Source organism: Rhinopithecus bieti, unplaced genomic scaffold (genome assembly GCF_001698545.2).
Source record: "Rhinopithecus bieti isolate Rb0 unplaced genomic scaffold, ASM169854v2 scaffold_21412, whole genome shotgun sequence".
In the NCBI taxonomy this organism is placed as follows: domain Eukaryota; kingdom Metazoa; phylum Chordata; class Mammalia; order Primates; family Cercopithecidae; genus Rhinopithecus; species Rhinopithecus bieti.
The window spans coordinates 1,718,511-1,735,794 of NW_016811643.1; the positions used below are offsets into that span (position 1 = coordinate 1,718,511).

Below are 17,284 nucleotides of genomic sequence, written 5' to 3' on the forward strand. Positions count from 1 at the left end.
TTTTTTTTTTTTTTTGAGACGGCGTCTCACTTTGTCGCCCAGGTGAAGTACAGTGATGTGATCCTGGCTCACTGCAACCTCCACCTCCCGGGTTCAAGCAATTCTCCTGCCTCAGCCTCCCAAGTAACTGGGATTACAGGCATCTGCCACCATGCCTGGCTAATTTTTGTACTTTTAGTAGAGATGGGGTTTTACCATGTTGGCCAGGCTGGTCTCACGCTCCTGACCTCAGGTGATCTTCCCGCCTTGGCCTCCCAAAGTGCTGGGATTACAGGTGTGAGCCACCGCACTCAGCGAAAAAAGTTGATTTTTACCATTTTGCCAGTGTTTTCTTGCTTTTATGAAGGAATGAATTTTCAAACGTCCTTATTCTGCCCTTCTAAAAGTGCTTCTTCAGATGACTTCTATTTTAAGAAATAGAAAGCTTTAAACAATACTGGCTGCTCATAAAAAATCATCTTTGAGTATAATATTTGAGTATAAGTCTACTCTTAACATGAAGAAACAAAAGTTATTTTTTATTTCCTGTGTGTTTTCCCCTGACAGCAGAGTTTAGGTCCTTACCCAAACTCAATGCGAATTTCACTTCTCAAAAAGCATGTTATTTTCTTTTTTTTTTTTTACTTTCTTGTTGTGCTGACTCATGTCACAGTCTTGGGTCATGATACAACATAAAACAAGAGGATTCTTCACCTATAAAGAAGTTAGAATTCCTAAAGACAAGGTTGTTGTAAAATATAGTTTTCTTACACAGCCAAGATGAAGGCCTTTCCCAGAGAACACTTTTTTCTGTTGTCCTCCAAGATCAGGTCCTAATTCAAAATAATATAACTATCAGGGCTTTTTTTTTTTTAAACAGAGTCTCGCTCTGTTGCCCAGGCTGGAGTGCAGCGGCGTGATCTCAGCTCACTGCAACCCGCACCTCCTGGGTTCATACCATTCTCCTGCCTCAGCCTCCCGAGTAGCTGGGACTATAGGCACTTGCTACCACACCTGGCTAATTTTTTGTATTTCTAGTAGAGACGGGGTTTCACCGTGTTAGCCAGGATGGTCTTGATCTTCTGACCTCGTGATCTGCCTGCCTTGGACTCCCAAAGTGTTGGGATTACAGGCGTGAGTCACTGCGCCCGGCCAAGGCATTTTTTTTTTTTTAACAACAAAATCATCTCACACTTCCCAGACAGCTACTGGATTACACCAAAAATTCTCTCCCACACAGCATAGCACTCATAAGTAAAGAAGGATACAAGGAGGGATGCTAAAAATAATTAGGTATAATTGGCATGCTCCATATTTTAAAAATTAGTTTATCAGTATTGTAAGCTGCCTTGTCCATCATGTCCACAAAGTAGAGAAAGATGTCAGACCAAAAAGAGGGGCTCATTCCCTCTAGACCGTATTTTTTTTTTACATAGGGTCTCACTGTCACTCAGGCTAGAGTATAGTAGCACAAACACTGCTCACTGCAGCCTTGACCTCCTGGGCTCAAGCGATCCTCCTGCCTTAGCCTCCCCAAGTAGATGGGACTACAAGTGTGCACCACCATGCCCACCTAATTATTGATTTTTTGTAGCGACAAGGTCTCACTGTGTTGTCCAGGCTGTATAGGTGTGAACTGCCACACCCAGTCAAGATTATTTTTATGCAAAGTAAGTGTTGTGACTATGATTGTGGACCTTCCTGGAAGGATAAAAGTAGACTCATATTCATGTGCAAGGCCTTACATGATGACTGTCAAATTTATGCCCATGTTGATTTTATTCCATAGTTTAACCTTGTATTATTGGTACCAATTGTAGTACACATGTTACAAAACAGACTATAAGGCCCTCAAGATTTGTAAATACATTCATTATCTATATCACCCGCAGAGCTCAGCCAAATAGAGAAGACACATAGAATTATCAAACATAAGTTAGGCTAGGCACGGTGGCTCACACCAGTAATCCCAACACTTTGAGAGCCCGAGGCAGGAGAATCACTTGAGGCCAGGCGCTCAAGACCAGCCTGGCCAACATGGTGAAATCCCATCTCTACCAAAAACACAAAAAAATTAGCCGGATGTGGTGGCGTATGCCTGTGGTCCCAGCTACTCAGGAGGCTGAGGCATGAGAATCGCTTGAACCTGGGAGGTGGAGATTACAGTGAGCTGAGATCACGCCACAGCACTCCAGCCTGGGTGTCAGAGCAAGACTGTCTAAAAATTAAGAAAAAAGTTAGTTAAATCGGTTGAGAAGACTAACCCTCCCTGTCCCTTACTCCCTCCCCAGGTTCTAATAATAGGTTCTATGTAGCCATCATCTGAGACCTCATGAAATCTAGCACTCACCAGTAAGTTTGTGCTGTTATGTAGTACACCCCAGTGAATATTCTTCTTTCATTATGATATTGAAAATGAATAGATTGGCCGGGCTGTTTGATACTCTCAACACCTGGTTTCTTTCTTTCTTTCTTTCTTTCTTTCTTTCTTTCTTTCTTTCTTTCTTTCTTTCTTTCTTTCTTTCTTTCTTTCTTTCTTTCTTTCTTTCTTTCTTCTTTCTTTCTTTCTTCTTTCTCTCTCTCTCTTTTTTTTTTTTTTGAGACAGGGTCTCACTCTGACGTCCTTGGTCCTTGGCTGGAGTGCAGTGGTATGATCACTGCTCACTGCAGCCTCATCCTCCCTGGGCTCAAGCTATCCTCCCACCTCAGCCTCCCAAGTAGCTGAGACTACAGGCCCATGCCACCACACCCAGCTCAACAACTGGTTTCTATTCTCCCCTCTTGTTTGTTTAAACATACCTGCTATACTTTGCTGACAGGAAATAAACCCGTGTATCTGATATCATCACCGTAAACTAATACTTGGTTGAGTCAACCTATCAGAGTCCTGAGACTAGGGATTTCTAGCAAAATTTCAGCCCTCAGGCAGAAGACTTCTCTGGGGGAAGATGCTAGCCCAAGAACATGTAACTAGAAAATGAAGGAGTAAAATTAATGAAAGAGATATGATTGTGGTTATTGTCTTGGTACTTTTGGTAATGTACTTCATGTTCCCTTTTCTTTAATTTTTTGGGGGGCCAGTCATATGATATAGCCATTTTCTTTCCCCTGGCTCTGGTCTGTAACCCTCAATTTAGCAAACCTTACCTTTGCCAGCTGGAACAAACACTCTTTTTTTAAAAAGGTCCTTGGTCAATGGGCCACCTACTAAACATCTCTAATGGTGTTATCTACATCTACACCAAGAATAGACTCGCTCCTTAACTGCCAAATCCCATCACATCTTTTTTTTTTTTTTTTTTTGGTGAGGGGGACAGGGTCCCACTCTGTCATCCCAGGCTGGAGTGCAGTGGTACAATCACCACTCACTGCAGGCTCAACCTCCCCGGGCTCAGGAGGTCCTCCCACCTCAACCTCCCAAGTAGCTGGGACTACAGGCTCGCGCCATCACACCCAGCTAATTTTTGTATTTTTTTCTAGAGACTGGGTTTCACCGTGTTGCCCAGGCTGGTCTCAAACTCCTAAGCTCAAGCCATCCACCCTCTTTGGCCTCCCAAAGTGCTGAAGTTACAGGCGTGAGCTACCACACTCAGCCTCCAACCAATCTTTTAAAGATTGGGAATGGAGTTTGTCTCAGATGATAGATTTTTATGGAACCACATGCCAAATTTTTTAGAATAGTTTCCCTCATATGCACACCCCACAGAAACTCAGAATCATCCCCTCAGTAATTTTCATCCCCCGTCATGCCCATTTACAATTAATCCCTGTTCTCACTTCCAGCCCCAGGAAGCTACTAGTCTACTTTCTGCCTCTATAAATTTGTCTTTCCTGTACATTTCATGTAAGTGAAATCATGCCACATGAAACCTCTTAGGTCTGGCTTCTTTCTCTTAGCATAATGTTTTTGAGTCTCATCCACGACATAGCATGTGTCATCACGTTTCATTGCTGCACAGTCTTCTATTGTATGGATTCACTACATTTTGTCTATCCACTCACCAACTGCTAAAAATTTAGGTTATTGCCAGGTGCAGTGGTGCATGTCTGTAATCCCAGCACTTTGGGAGGCGAGGCAGGTGGATCACCTGAGGTCAGGAGTTTGAGACCAGCCTGGTCAACATGGTGAAACCCTGTCTCTACTAAAAATACAAAAATTAGCCGGGCGTGGTGGTGTGTGCCTGTAATCCCAGCTACTTCGGAGGCTGAGGCAGGAGAATTGCTTGAATCCAGGAAGCAGAGGTTGCAGTGAGCCAAGATCACGCCATTGCACTCCAGCCTGGGCAACAAGACCAAAATTCTGTCTCAAAAAAATAAAAATCATATATACATATGTTATTGCCAGCTTGGGGCTATTATGCATAATGGTACCTAATATTATGAATATTCATAATTAAGTTTTGTTATGTTTGTTTTCATTTCTCCTGAGTAGATACTTGGAAGTAGAGTTTTGGGTTCTATGGTAGTTTTACATTTAACGTTTTGAGAAACTGCCACACTGTTTTCCAAAGGGCTGTGCCATTTTACACCCCCACCAGCACTGTGTGAGGGTTCACATCCTTGCCAACATTTGTTATTGCCTATCTTATTATTATTGCCATTCTAATAGGTATAAAATAGTATATCACTGGGGTTTAAATTTGCATTTTTCTAATGATTAATAATGTTGGGCATCTTTTCGTGTAACTACTCGTAATTTGTGTATCTTCTTTTTTATTTCTGAGACAGTCTCGCTCTGTTACCCAGGCTGGAGTGCAGTGGCACGATCTCAGTTCACTGCAATCTCCACCTCCCAGTTTCAAGCAGTTCTTTTGTCTCAGCCTCCCGAGCTGCTGAGATTACAGGCATGCATCACCGCACCTGGCTAATTTTTCTATTTTTAGTAGAGATAGGGTTTTGCCATGTTAGCCAGGCTGGTCTTGAACTCCTGGCCTTAAGTGATCTGCCGCCTCAGCCTCCCAATGTGCTGAGATTATAGACATGAACTACCGCACTCGACCTGTGTATCTTCTTTAATGAAGTTTGTTCATTTCTTTTGCCCATTATTTGATTGGGTCAACTGCCTTATAATTACTGAGTTGTAAGTGTTCTTTGTATATTATGAATACAGATCCTTTATCAGATGTGTTTTGTAAATATTTCCTCCAGTCTGTTGCTTGCCTTTTAATTTTCTTAAGGCTGTCTTTTAAAGAGCAAGAGTTTTGAATTTTAAGTCCAATTTATCAATTTTTGCATTCATCACTTATACTTTCGGTCCAAAAAAGAAGTAAGTGGGCCAGGCTTGGTGGTTCATGGCTGCAACCCCAGCACTTTGGGAGACCGAAGTGGGTGAATTGCTTGGGCCCAGAAGTTCCAGACCAGCCTGGCCAACATGGAGAAATCCTGTCTCTATTAAAAATACAAAAATTAGCTGGGCATGGTGGCGCAATGCTTGTAGTCCCAGGTACTCAGGAGGCTAAGGCAGGAGAAGCTGGGAAGCAGACATTGCAGTGAGCTGAGTACACGCCACTGCATTCCAGCCTGGACAAGAGAGAGACTCCGTCTCAAAACAAAAACCAACACACACACACACACACACACACACACACAAAATAAATAAGTAAAAGAAATAGGTCGGGCATAGTGGCTCATGCCTGTCATCCCAGCACCTTGGGAGGCGAAGTCAGGTGGATTGCTTGAGGCCAGGAGTTTGAGACCAGCCTGACCAACATGGTGAAACCCCGTCTCTAATAAAAATACAAAAATTAGCTGGGTGTGGTGGTACATGCCTAAAATCCCAGCTTGTTGGGAGGCTGAGGCATGAGAATTGCTTGAACCTGGGAAGCAGAGGTTTCAGAGAGACGAGATTGTGCCACTGCACTCCAGCCTTAGTGACAGAGTGAGACTCTGTCTCAAAAAAAGAAAATAATTTGGTTTTAGATGGTACTTATCTTAAATTCCACTAATCCAAATATATCTGTAAACAAATCATATTTGTAAATGGTGTCACTGATCCTGTAGAGAACATGATGCATCAATTGACCTTGTTTACAAGACTACCCTGGGCGGTCAGCAGTGGATTGCTCCACTTTTCAGGTTGATGTAGTTTTTCTGGTTTTTTCTGTGTGTGTGTGTGTGTGTGTGTGTGTAGTTTTTTTTGTTGTTGTTTTTGGTTTTTTGTTGTTGTTGTTGTTGTTGTTTTGTTTTTGAGACGGAGTCTTACTCCATTGCCCATCGCCCAGGCTAGAGTGCAGTGGCACGATCTTGGCTCACTGCAACATCCACCTCCCGGATTCAAGCAATTCTCATGCCTCAGCTTCCCAACAAGCTGGGGTTTACAGGCATGTGCCATCACATCCAGCTTATTTTTTTGTATTTTTAGTAGAGACGGAGTTTCACCATGTTGGCCAGGCTGGTCTTGAACTCCCGCCCTCAAGTGATCCGCCTGTGTCAACCTCCCAAAGTGCTGGGGTTATAGGCATAAGCCACCATGCCCGGCCTGGGTTGATGTAGTTATTTGCATAGGTTTAAAGAGTTGGTCCTCCATCTTACTAGGATCTAGCTGAAAAATTAAATTTGTAACTATGACCATGTCAGAAATAGAAACTGACCAGAAAATAATGAGGTCTTTGTAGTCATCATTAGGTCTGTTGCAAACCTCGTGATTCTCCTGTCCTTCCAAGTACATGATAAGATCATGTTTTCCTGGTCTTCTTTAATTTAGGCATGCTCATGACTTGATTTGGCCAATGATATAAGTGACAGGTGGAAATCTGAAGAGGCTTATGGAATTCGCCAAGTTCCCTCTTCCTGTCTCATAGAAGATGGAGCCTCCAATCAGCCTGGGCCTCCAGTGAAAAGCAGAACTTCCTGGCTGCTAATGTAGTCCAGGAAAGAGAAATGAACAGAATCCCTCTGATAACCCACATTAAACACTGTAGCTTGAGCAAGAAACAAACATGATTTGTGGCCAGGCACAGTGGCTGACACCTGTAATCCCAGCATTTTGAGAGGATCACTTCAGCACAAGTTCAAGACCAACCTGGGTAAGATAATGAGACCCTGTCTTTATTATCATATATATAATACATATTTTATATGTGTATATATTAGCTGGATGTTGTGGCTCACACCTGTAGTCCCAGCTACTCAGGAGGCTGAGGCAGGAAGATCACTTGAGCCCAGGAATTTGAAGCTGCTATGAGCTATGATCACGCCACTACTCCAGCTTGGGTGACAGAGAGAGACTCTGTCTTTAAACAAAAGAAAACAAACAAACAAACAAAGAACCCAAAAAGGTGAGTTGTATGAAGCCACAGCAATATTAGGAATGTTACTGTAACATAACCTGGCTTAATACAAAGGTTACAAACTATATTTAATGGAGAACACTGCCTTAAAGCCCTTCAGATTATTGGTTTGGAACCTGCTTATGAGTCGAAGTTTGGGTTCCAGTCCTAGCTCTGGCAGAGCAGGTTAGGCTCAGCTCCTCTGGTCAGCCACGGAACCATTATCCCTTCAAGACACACACACATATTTACTCACTCCATGAGGGGAAAGAGCATGTTCTTTTTTTTTGAGACGGAGTTTCGCTCTGTTGCCCAGGCAGGAGTGCAATGGTGCGATCTCAGCTCAAGGGTTCGAGAGATTCTCCCGCCTCAGTCTCCCAAGTAGCTGGGATTATAGGCGCATGCCACCACGTCGGGCTGTTTCGTAATTTTTTTTTTTTTTTTTTTTTTTGAGACGAGTCTCGCTATGTTACCCAGGCTGGAGTTCAGTGGTGCGATCTTGACTCACTGCAAGCTCCGCCTCCCGGGTTCATGCCATTCTCCTGCTTCAGCCTCCCAAGTAGCTGGGACTACAGGCGCCCACCACCACATCTGGCTAATTTTTTTGTATTTTAAGTAGAGACGGGTTTTACCATGTTAGCCAGGATGGTCTCGATCTCCTGACCTCATGATCCACCTACCTCAGACTCCCAAAGTGCTGGGATTACAGGTAGGAGCCACCACACCCGGCCTAAGTTTTGTATTTTTAGTAGAGACAGGGTTTTGCCATGTTGGCTAGGCTAATCTCGAACTCCTGACCTCAGGTGATCCGCCCGACTCAGCCTCCCAAAGAGCTGGGATTATAGGTGTGAGCCACCCCGCCTGGTCAGGCAACATTCTTTAATTTATGCGTCTGTTTCTACATATGGAAAATGCAGACAGTAGTATCTACATATCATCGGTATAAACAATTTAGGTAGGATAGTGCCTAGCAGATAATGCTTTGTGGGTATTAGCTGTTAGTGCCGTATGGCTCTTGCTGCCACCTTACCTTCTTCCCAGCAACCCATCCAAAACATGCTGGGTACAGCCTTCCCATTTCTTCTTTTGGAGAGCTGAGCACAGCACAGGAATCAACCCTGGGAGACTTATGTTCAGTTTAAATGATAAAATCCTGAGCTAGGCTGGGCATGGTGTCTCACACTTGTAATCCCAGCACTTTGGGAGGCCAAGGTGGGTGGTTCACCTGAGGTTAGGAGTTCCAGACCAGCCTGGCCAACATGGCGAAACCCCATCTCTAATAAAAATAGAAAAATTAGCCAGGCATGGTGGCCCACACCTATAGTCCCAGGTACTCAGGAGGCTGAGGCAGAATTGCTTGAACGTGGGAGGCAGAGGTTGCAGTGAGCTGAGATTGTGCTGGGCATGGTGGCTCATGTTTGTAATCCCAGTAATTTTGAAGTCTGAGATGAAAGGTTTGCTTCAGGCCAGGAGTTTGAGACCAGCCTGGTCAACATAACAAGCTCTCCTCTTTCCAAAAAAAATGTAAAAATAAGCCAGGTGGGGCCAGGCGCAGTGGCTCACGCCTGTAATCCCAGCACTTTGGGAGGCCGAGGCAGGCAGATCACCTAAGGTTGGGAGTTTGAGACTAGCCTGACCAACATGGAGAAAACCTGTCTCTATTAACAGTACAAAATTAGCCGGGCATGGTGGCGCATGCCTATAATCCCAGCTACTTGGGAGGCTGAGGCAGGAGAATCACTTGAACTTGGGAGGCGGAGGTTGCCATGGGCTGAGATCATGCCATTGCACTCCAGCCTGGGCAACAAGAACGAAACTCCATCTCAAAAAAAAAAAAAAATAGCCAGGTGTGGTGGCACATGCTTGTAGTCTCAAGTTGAGAGGCTAAGGTGGCAGGATTGCTTGAGCCCAGGAGGCAGATGTTGCAGTGAATCAAGGTCATGCCACTGCACTCCAGCCTGGTGACAGAGTGAGACCCTGTCTCAAAACAAACAAAAAATTCCTGGGCTTGGCTCTAGATTGGAGCTACAGTGAAAAATGAAATTGAGAGCTACAAATGTCTCCTAAGTTAGAAGAATAGTTAAGTATCAGGTTAGTTCATAGCAACTGTCAGAACTAGGAATTGGCCCGGTCTCACTGGTTTCAATCAATGGGAATTGGAAAACAAAACAGTCACGTTCCCATTCATACCCAAATAATTCTCAAGACACATGTGCGGTGTCCGGTTTATTCAAAGTGGCTGTCAGAGGCTCAACCAGGGAGCAGGAACCAAATAGTTGGGAGCTATGGGGCTAAATAGGGCAGAGATTTCCAGGTATCAGAAGGTAAAAGGAGGTCAGCTTAGCAGCCAAAGCAGCGTTAGGGCCAGGCTAAGTAGGAGAGGCCAGGCTGCCCAGGGCCCAGCCCCACTCATGGCTGCAGCATAGAACCTCGCCACTTCCTCATTGGGGTTGCCCTGGGCTGGGTCGAACCACATCTGGATGCAGCGGCCACTCCCTCGGCTGTAGTTGCTGACCTTGTAGGAGTAAGTCCAGATTTCATTGCACAGAACAGTGGGTGTGGGGAAGTAGAAATGGAAAGGTTGGCAGGCAGCTCCCACTGGGCACTTGTTAAACCCTGTAGAGAAGAGGGAAGACCTTTAGCCACTGGGCCCAGAACTATCTTGAGGTCTGCCAGCCCTACAACCCCAAATTGTCACATACCTGTTCCACACCCACATACCTCCATTTCCAAATCCCTTCGTTCCTGCCCACCCCAGCCCTCACCTGAGGTCCAGTTCCAGCCTTTGTGCCAGTTGCTCTTGCAGGTGTAGGAGGTGCGACAATCTTCCCACCATTGCTCACAGTCCTCTTTGCACAGGGGCACGTTCAGCACCCGCTCTTTGCGCCAGCTCTGATCCACCTGGGAGATTTTGTTACAAAAGAAGGGCTCAGGTTCAAGAATTCCAGCAACCCAGCCCTGAATAGAACTGGAGCTGGGATTGCAGCCTGCAGAGATGCCTGGAAAGTTCAGCTCCTCCGCTAGCTCTTGTACCTGCAAGAAGCCATGCGTACCTGCTGGATCCAGGGCCCCAAGTTGGGGGAGCACTCGTAGAGGCAGGTGTCCTGGATGAAATGCCGTTTGCAGGCAGGTGCCATCTCTCCACAGTGGTTCCAGTTGAATCTATATAGGTAGGAAACATCCTTATGGGCTTCCTGGCTGGTGTTGGTAGAACAGCAGGCATTCTTCTTCCAGGGACGACACTGGATGGGGGAAGACACAGGACTCAGTCCACAGCCAGAACAGCCAGAATATTCCACATGCAGTGTCTCCCCTCTTAGTCCTTCATTCCCCAGCCCACTGGAAGTCACCCAGGAAAATACTTGCTGTTGGGACCTCTTTAGGGGAGAGGGCCGTCAGAGACTGTGGGAGCCCAGAAGGGAGCTCCTGTTGGAGTTGCAGTCATTACAAAATTTGTTAATTCAACCTTTATTGAGATCCTACTTACTCTCACCCAGGTACTTTTGTAGAAACTGGAGTTACAACAATGAACACATCACCTGATTATTGCTTTGGACAACAATTAAACAGGGGAGAAGGATTGGGACTTGCAGTGTAATAGTGCGGTCAGATTAAGCCTCACTGAGGTGACAAAGATTTGAAGGTAAAAAAGCAATTTAAATTGTAACCCCAGGCTGGGCGCAGTGGCTCACTCATATAATCCCAGCACTTTGGGAGGCCAAGGCAGGTGGATCACCTGAGATCAGCAGTTTGAAACCAGCCTGGCCAACATGGTGAAACCCCGTCTCTACTAAAAATACAAAAAGTCGCCAAGTGTGGTGGCAGACACCTGTAATCCCAGCTACTCAGGAGGTGTTTTGTCCCTGACTAGCTGCCTCACCCATTATCTGTTCCTGGAATTTGTGATACAAAAAGCAATATATAGCCAATCAATTGCAGATGTTATTTTTATTATAAATTATTGAGAAACAACTTAGGAACTACCCTTTTTCCTTAAAAACTAACTTGTGATGGCTGTGAAATTCAGGATGAGTTGAATCTATGTTCCTGTGTGGCCATCCTCAAGCTTTCTGAATCTCGTTACTTAAGGCTGATGAGCTAAATATTAAAATGTGGGCCAGGTACAGTGGCTCATGCCCGTAATCCCAACATTTTGGAAGGTGGAGGTGGGCAGATCACTTGAGGTCAAGAATGGAGACCACAGCCTAGCCAACATGGCAAAACCTTATTTCTACTAAAAATACAAAATTTAGCTAGGCATGGTGGCAGACATCTGTAGTCCCAGGTACTCTGGAGGCTGAGGCAGGAGAATTGCTTGAACCCAGGAGGCGGAGGTTGCAATGAGCTGAGATTGTGCCACTGCACTCCAGCCTGGGTGACAGAGCAAGATTCTATGTCAATAAATAAATAAACAAACAAACAAATAAATAAATAAATAAAATGTGCACTTAAAGCCGGGTGCGGTGGCTCGCACCTATAATCCCAGCACTTTGGGAGGCCAAGAAGGGCGGATCATGAGGTGAGGAGTTCGAGACCAGCCTGGCCAACATGGTGAAACCCCCATCTCTACTAAAAATACAAACAAACAGAAAATTAGCTGGATGTGGTGGTATGTGCCTACTCAGGAGACTGAGGCAGGAGAATCACTTGAACCCGGGAGGTGGAGGTTGCAGTGAGCTGAGATTGCATCACTGTACTCCACCTGGGCAACAAGGGCAAAACTCCATCTCAAGAAAAAAAAAAAAGAAATGCATACTACAAGTTTCTCTCTCTTTCCTCCCTCCCTTTCCTCTTTCTTTCTTCTTTCTTTCTTTCTTTCTTTCTTTCTTTCTTTCTTTCTTTCTTTCTTTCTTTCTTTCTTTCTTTTCTTCCTTTCCTTTCTTTTTCTTTTTTTCATTCTTTCTTTCTTTTGACAGGGTCTCACTCTGTTGCCCAGGCTGGAGTGCAGTGGCACGATCTGCAATCTCTGCCTCCTGGGCTCAATTGACCCTCCCACCTCAGCCTCCTGAGTATCTGGGACTACATGTGCCACCACACCTGACTAATTTTTCGTGTTTTTTTAGTAGAGATGGGGTTTTGCCATCTTGCCCAGGCTGGTATAGAACTCCTGATCTCAGTGATCTGCCCACCTCGGCCTCCCACAGTGTTGGGATTACAGGTGTGAGCCATAACACCGGACTACAAATTACTTTTCCTCTGCTTTTTCTTTAGTTATATCATCATGCTCAGGATATTAAAGGGGTAGTAGCAAAATAAATGTTATAGGGAGAACTCAGGTCCAATGTGGTTGAGAGACACAGCCCAAAGTTTTGCTAGATGCATGAACCAAGATGCTTCGGGAGGGCATATGGCTCATTTCTGTAATCCCACACTTTGGGAGGCCGAGGTGGGAGGATCACTTGAGTCCAGGAGTTTGAGACCAGCCTGGGCAACATATGGAGACCTCATCTCAGGAAAAAAAAAAAAAAAAAAAGAATGCTTCGCACCCAGCCTCATAATGTGAGAGACTCTCCCTTCTTGAGCTGTTTAGGGCTGGCAGAAAAGAGGCCACTATGCACAGTATGCAGTTTCTTCCCTCGGATCTTTGGAGGAGTCATTCAAAGTCTAAATCCCTAAATCAAGCAACCCCAGGATGGGTCACTCCAACTTCATTTCCCAGGCTCTCCTCTGGGCCTGCTTCCTTATCTATGTCATGCAGAAACTCAACAATCAAGAAGGTGAACTGTTGGCATTGTACCGACATTTGGCACACAGTGTCTGTGAAATAGTCACCCATATTAATGCAAACTGAAGGGCTCCTCCAGTGGGTCTGTCTGCCTTCACTTCACCAGTGAATGGAGTTTGACATTTCCATGTCCTGGTTTCCTCTTCCTGAGCCAGTCCCTCACCACCCCAGATCACCCCCTGGCCCACCTGCTCATGCAACTTGTCCTCCGGGCCTGGCTTTTCCTTGTGGTGCTTGGCGTTCATGCAGACATTGAGAAGCTCAGTCCTGGCCCGTGCAGTCCTTGTCTGAGCCTCCCCTACTACAGCCACCCACACTAGAAGGAGCAGCAGCTGTGTTGTCATCCGCTGAGCCATGTCTGTCCCTGAAGGAAGAGCTGTGGTCAGTGGCACCAAGGAATGCGGAGGTGGGGCCTTAAGTTGTTCCCAGGGCTCCAGGAGGGTGGGGCCTGGACTGAAGCCTGGGGCAGATAGAGCCCTGCCCCCATCTCCCTCAGTTTTCCCAGATCCAGTAAGAGGTGGGATTAGACACCACCCCTCCCTGGCTTGAGCCTCATTGCCTTCTCCAGGTGATCATGAGGTTCAAGTGATATAATTCAAGGATGGATTTGGGCAAAATGCAGAAATAGCCAGGAGTTTGTCATAGGTCCACAATGCCTCATTCAAATGTTTCAGAGTTAAAATTCTTTAGGATTTCATCAAAGGTGATTCAAAGATAATATAATTTTCATATACCCAATAATCAAGTGTATGTTCTGGGGTGAAACAGTTACACTGGTGGGATAAATTAAAACTATACATAAGCTCACATTAATTTTCAGGTCAGATTTTGACACCAAATTACTTCGTTGTAAAAGTTTACAAAAATGGGCTGGGCGTGGTGGCTCACACCTGTAATCCCGGCACTTTGGAAGACTGAGGTGGGTGGATCACCTGAGGTCAGGAGTTTGAGACCAGCCTGGCCAACATAGTGAAACCCCATCTCTACTAAAAATACAAAATAAGCTGGGTGCGGTGTCATGTGCCTGTAATCCCAGCTACTCAGGAGGCTGAGGGAGGAGAATCACTTGAATCCAGGAAGCGGAGGTTACAGTGAGCCAAGATCGTGCCATTGCACTCCAGCTTGGGTGACAGAGCGAGACTCTATCTCAAAAAACAAAACAAAACAAAAAGTTTATAAAAATGTTTTAGCTGGGGGGCTGCAGTGTGGTTTTTCATTAGTTTTAGTTGCTTTTTAAACCTTAGTCCCAGCCCTTTCTAGCCTCATCACTCAAGCTAGTATAGTAGGCCCCTCCTGGAAACCATGGGATCTTGGGGCGGGGCAGGGCAGGGCGGGGGTCACAGGGCACAGGGGCTGGCAGGGGGCAGCCAGCTAGACAGCCCTGGGGCCTTGGGGAGCTCCTGTGCCCCCTACCACAGAGCTGGCCTCTCCTTGGTCATCACAGAACTTCAATCCTTTGACCTCAGACACTGAATTTTGGGAGGTGACTGTTTCCTTCACTCCACTGGTCACCAGGTATCTGGGCCCCCCTAAAATGCTCAGAATTTATTTCCTATGACTTCTCTCCATCTGTCTCCTCTAACTCATCTTCCACATACCAGTCACTAAAGTGGACATGCTTTCCTGCTCACAAGCTTGCCGTGCCCCCGTGCTGCCCCTCCTCTCCTCTTGACAGGGCTTCCTTGACAGGGGTCTAGGCAGGGCCTGAGCTGGGCTGTCTCCAGGCTGACTGCACAGCAGGGTTCAGATAGGCCTGGAATTGAATTCCCACCCAGCAGCTCTCCTTCCTGCTCCACAATCCATTATTCTGCTACTCTTATTGATTCCAGTGTTCATTCATTCTCTCATGGTTGATTCATTCATTCCAGGATCCAGTCATGCCTCTGTGGACCCACTCACTCACTAACCTTGAGGGCCACGCCAAAGAAATCTGTACTCTCAGGGAATACCAGGTGATCCTTTGGGTTTAGTTCCTGGGAAACAAACCCTAACTGTTTAGAGCACAGGGTTCCTGTTCAGCCTGTCCTGCCTGACCCCAGCCCTTGCTCCACCTTCTCCTTGGCCTTGGGGGAAGGAGAAGCAAACTATCTTGAGGCTTAGCTTTCTCCTGCAAGGATTAAATGTAAGAAGGGGAAATCAACAAAGGATAGCCTTTAATCTTCGCAGAAGCATTTGAGCACAGATAAGGGCCATGCCCCAAGTCACACAGCAGGGACCACCCAAGTTCAAGCCAGAGCTCTTTTGGCCTTTGCTCCCTGCACCTTCACAGTGCTGAGGCTCTCATGGGTGCAGCCAATATGCAGTGCTGGGGATGGGGGCTGAGAAAATCCTTTCCCCAGCCCCCAGTGGAGCCCACCTGTTCAGTCAGTAGTCTCTCTTGCCGTGGCTGCTTCTGAAGCCAGGCTCTCTTGCTGTCTTTTTGACCAGCATCACTCCGCAAGCCCCCTTCCCACCTTCCTAGTTTCACCTTCAGGTCTTGGTCCAGCTGTGACCCCTCCCCACCAACAATCATGACCCCCACCCCCAACCTTGGGGCCCCAGACTAGAAGAGCTGAGAACTCAGTGCTGGACTGAAGGCCTAGAGCCCAGGTACTAGTTCAGGGAGATGAACACTAACTTGTCATTTAAGCTTGAGCAGGCCACACTCTGGTCTGGGCCTCAGTCTCCGCTTCAAGATTCTCTGGGCTTCAGGCAAACAGAGGGCCCTTCCAGTTCAGCAAATCCTTAACACATGCTGGGAGTACCATAGGGTGTGTAGCCTCTGAAGGGGGATGGGGAGTGTCATACCTGGGAGAGGAGGTGGCTCTTGGTCTGGCTCAGGCTTCTGCTCTGCTCTGCACTCCCCCTTGCCTTATTCCAGGGGACAGCTGTGGTTTAGTGGCCTAGGAGACGGGCAGTGGGGCAGGGAGTGGGAATGGAGCCCAGGAGTGGAGCCTGGGATTGGGCGAAGGCCACTCAGCAGTTAATTATTGCTTGTGAGCACCAACCAAGCCTCCATGGGGAAGTGGGAGGGGGTGAATTAACAGTATAGGCCTAAGGCTACTCCCTAAGCTCCACCTACCCCATTTTTTCCCAAATGCTCAGGTCTGAAAAAAATCTTGCAACCTGAGCTGCCAGGATCCTTTGAGCTAATCTCATCAGTTTCCAACTCCTCTGTCCTGTTACATAGATGAGGAAAATGAGATCTGGAGGATCAGGGCAAGGGCTAGAGCCCGGGCTTCCAACCTCCCAGACAGCTATAGAGAGCAAGGATCTCAAAAGGCCATACACTGTAGAACCACCAAATCTCCCAAATTCCCCAACCCCATGAGACCAGGTGTCACCACTCATCGCCAGTCACAAAATCACAGATGTTATGAATCTTTTGATCAGATCTTCAGTTGTTTGAAGGGCCAAGCTCTCCTTCCATCGCCAACTCACAGACCCCCTCTCCCAGCAACTCAGGTATCCTTTCTACAGCACCTATGATTCTGGGATAACTCTTCCCTCCATCCCCACCCCAGTCAATGACAAAAGCCTTCATTTTTTTATTCTCTGAGCCCATGGTGGTACCACAGATGGGAAAAAGGAGAGGGAGGGGCAGGTTTGGGCAGGAAGAAACACAGAACACTGTTTTTTCAAGGTGCCTGTGTGCCCTTGGCCCAGGGGGAAGTGGTTGCAGAGGGGAAGCTCAGGGGAGGAGTCCAGGTTGGATGCAGGTGTGGGAACCATCAGCCTATGAGTGGCAGTAAGTGCAGGGAAGATGGGGGCCCAGTAACCTGGGCAATGCCACAGGTCAGGACCGAGGAGGAGGCAGGCAGGGGAGCCTAAGAAGGCAGTTGGATCTCTGGAGGAAAATCAACCAAGAAGGAAGGTCTTCTAGGGCCTTCAAAGAGACCAGTTCCCAGGAGATCCCAGCTTGTGCCCTGCAATCATAGGGTGTGAGCCATACCTGAATCTTGTGACAACCTGGGAAGTGTCAACTTAAAATCACCAGATCTGTATATTTGGAAACAATATTATTTCTTATGTTGGGTTGCAACATGCAGGCTGGTAAGTGGAACCTTTGGCTGAGACTAAAAGCAGGCAATTTGAGGGAGGAAGGGTGGGACAGGAGTTTTATGTAAAATGGGTTGGCTAGCATACATATTAATGGGTTACAGGAGAAGCTATGAATGTCCATGAAAGGGAGTCACATGCGTGTGTACTAAGCAAACATACGCGTTACATACATCCTGTGTTCACTTTGGGGTTGAGACTTAACATTAATTTTTTATTTTTTATTTTATTTTTTTTTTTTTTTTTTTTTTTTTTTTTTTTTTTTTTTTTTTTT

The 17,284-nt window shown here is 46.3% G+C and overlaps 1 protein-coding gene across 3 annotated transcripts; it reads right to left on the reverse strand.

The window, feature by feature from the left end:
• Window positions 1-9,437: 9,437 nt before the first annotated feature.
• On the reverse strand, window positions 9,438-15,969 carry FOLR1 (folate receptor alpha). 3 transcript variants are annotated; one of them, XM_017894476.1, is made up of 5 exons: window positions 15,760-15,969; window positions 13,161-13,336; window positions 10,301-10,489; window positions 10,013-10,148; window positions 9,438-9,863 (listed from the first exon to the last, which is right to left on the reverse strand). In XM_017894476.1, exons 2-5 carry the CDS (start codon window positions 13,326-13,328, stop codon window positions 9,583-9,585), a joined length of 774 nt encoding a protein of 257 aa, XP_017749965.1. In that variant the 5' UTR covers window positions 13,329-13,336; window positions 15,760-15,969; the 3' UTR covers window positions 9,438-9,582. The 3 variants fall into 3 exon arrangements, with proteins under 3 accessions (XP_017749965.1, XP_017749966.1, XP_017749967.1); XM_017894477.1 differs by lacking the exon at window positions 15,760-15,969 and adding an exon at window positions 14,880-15,307; XM_017894478.1 differs by lacking the exon at window positions 15,760-15,969 and having other exon boundaries at window positions 13,161-13,339.
• Window positions 15,970-17,284: the final 1,315 nt, after the last annotated feature.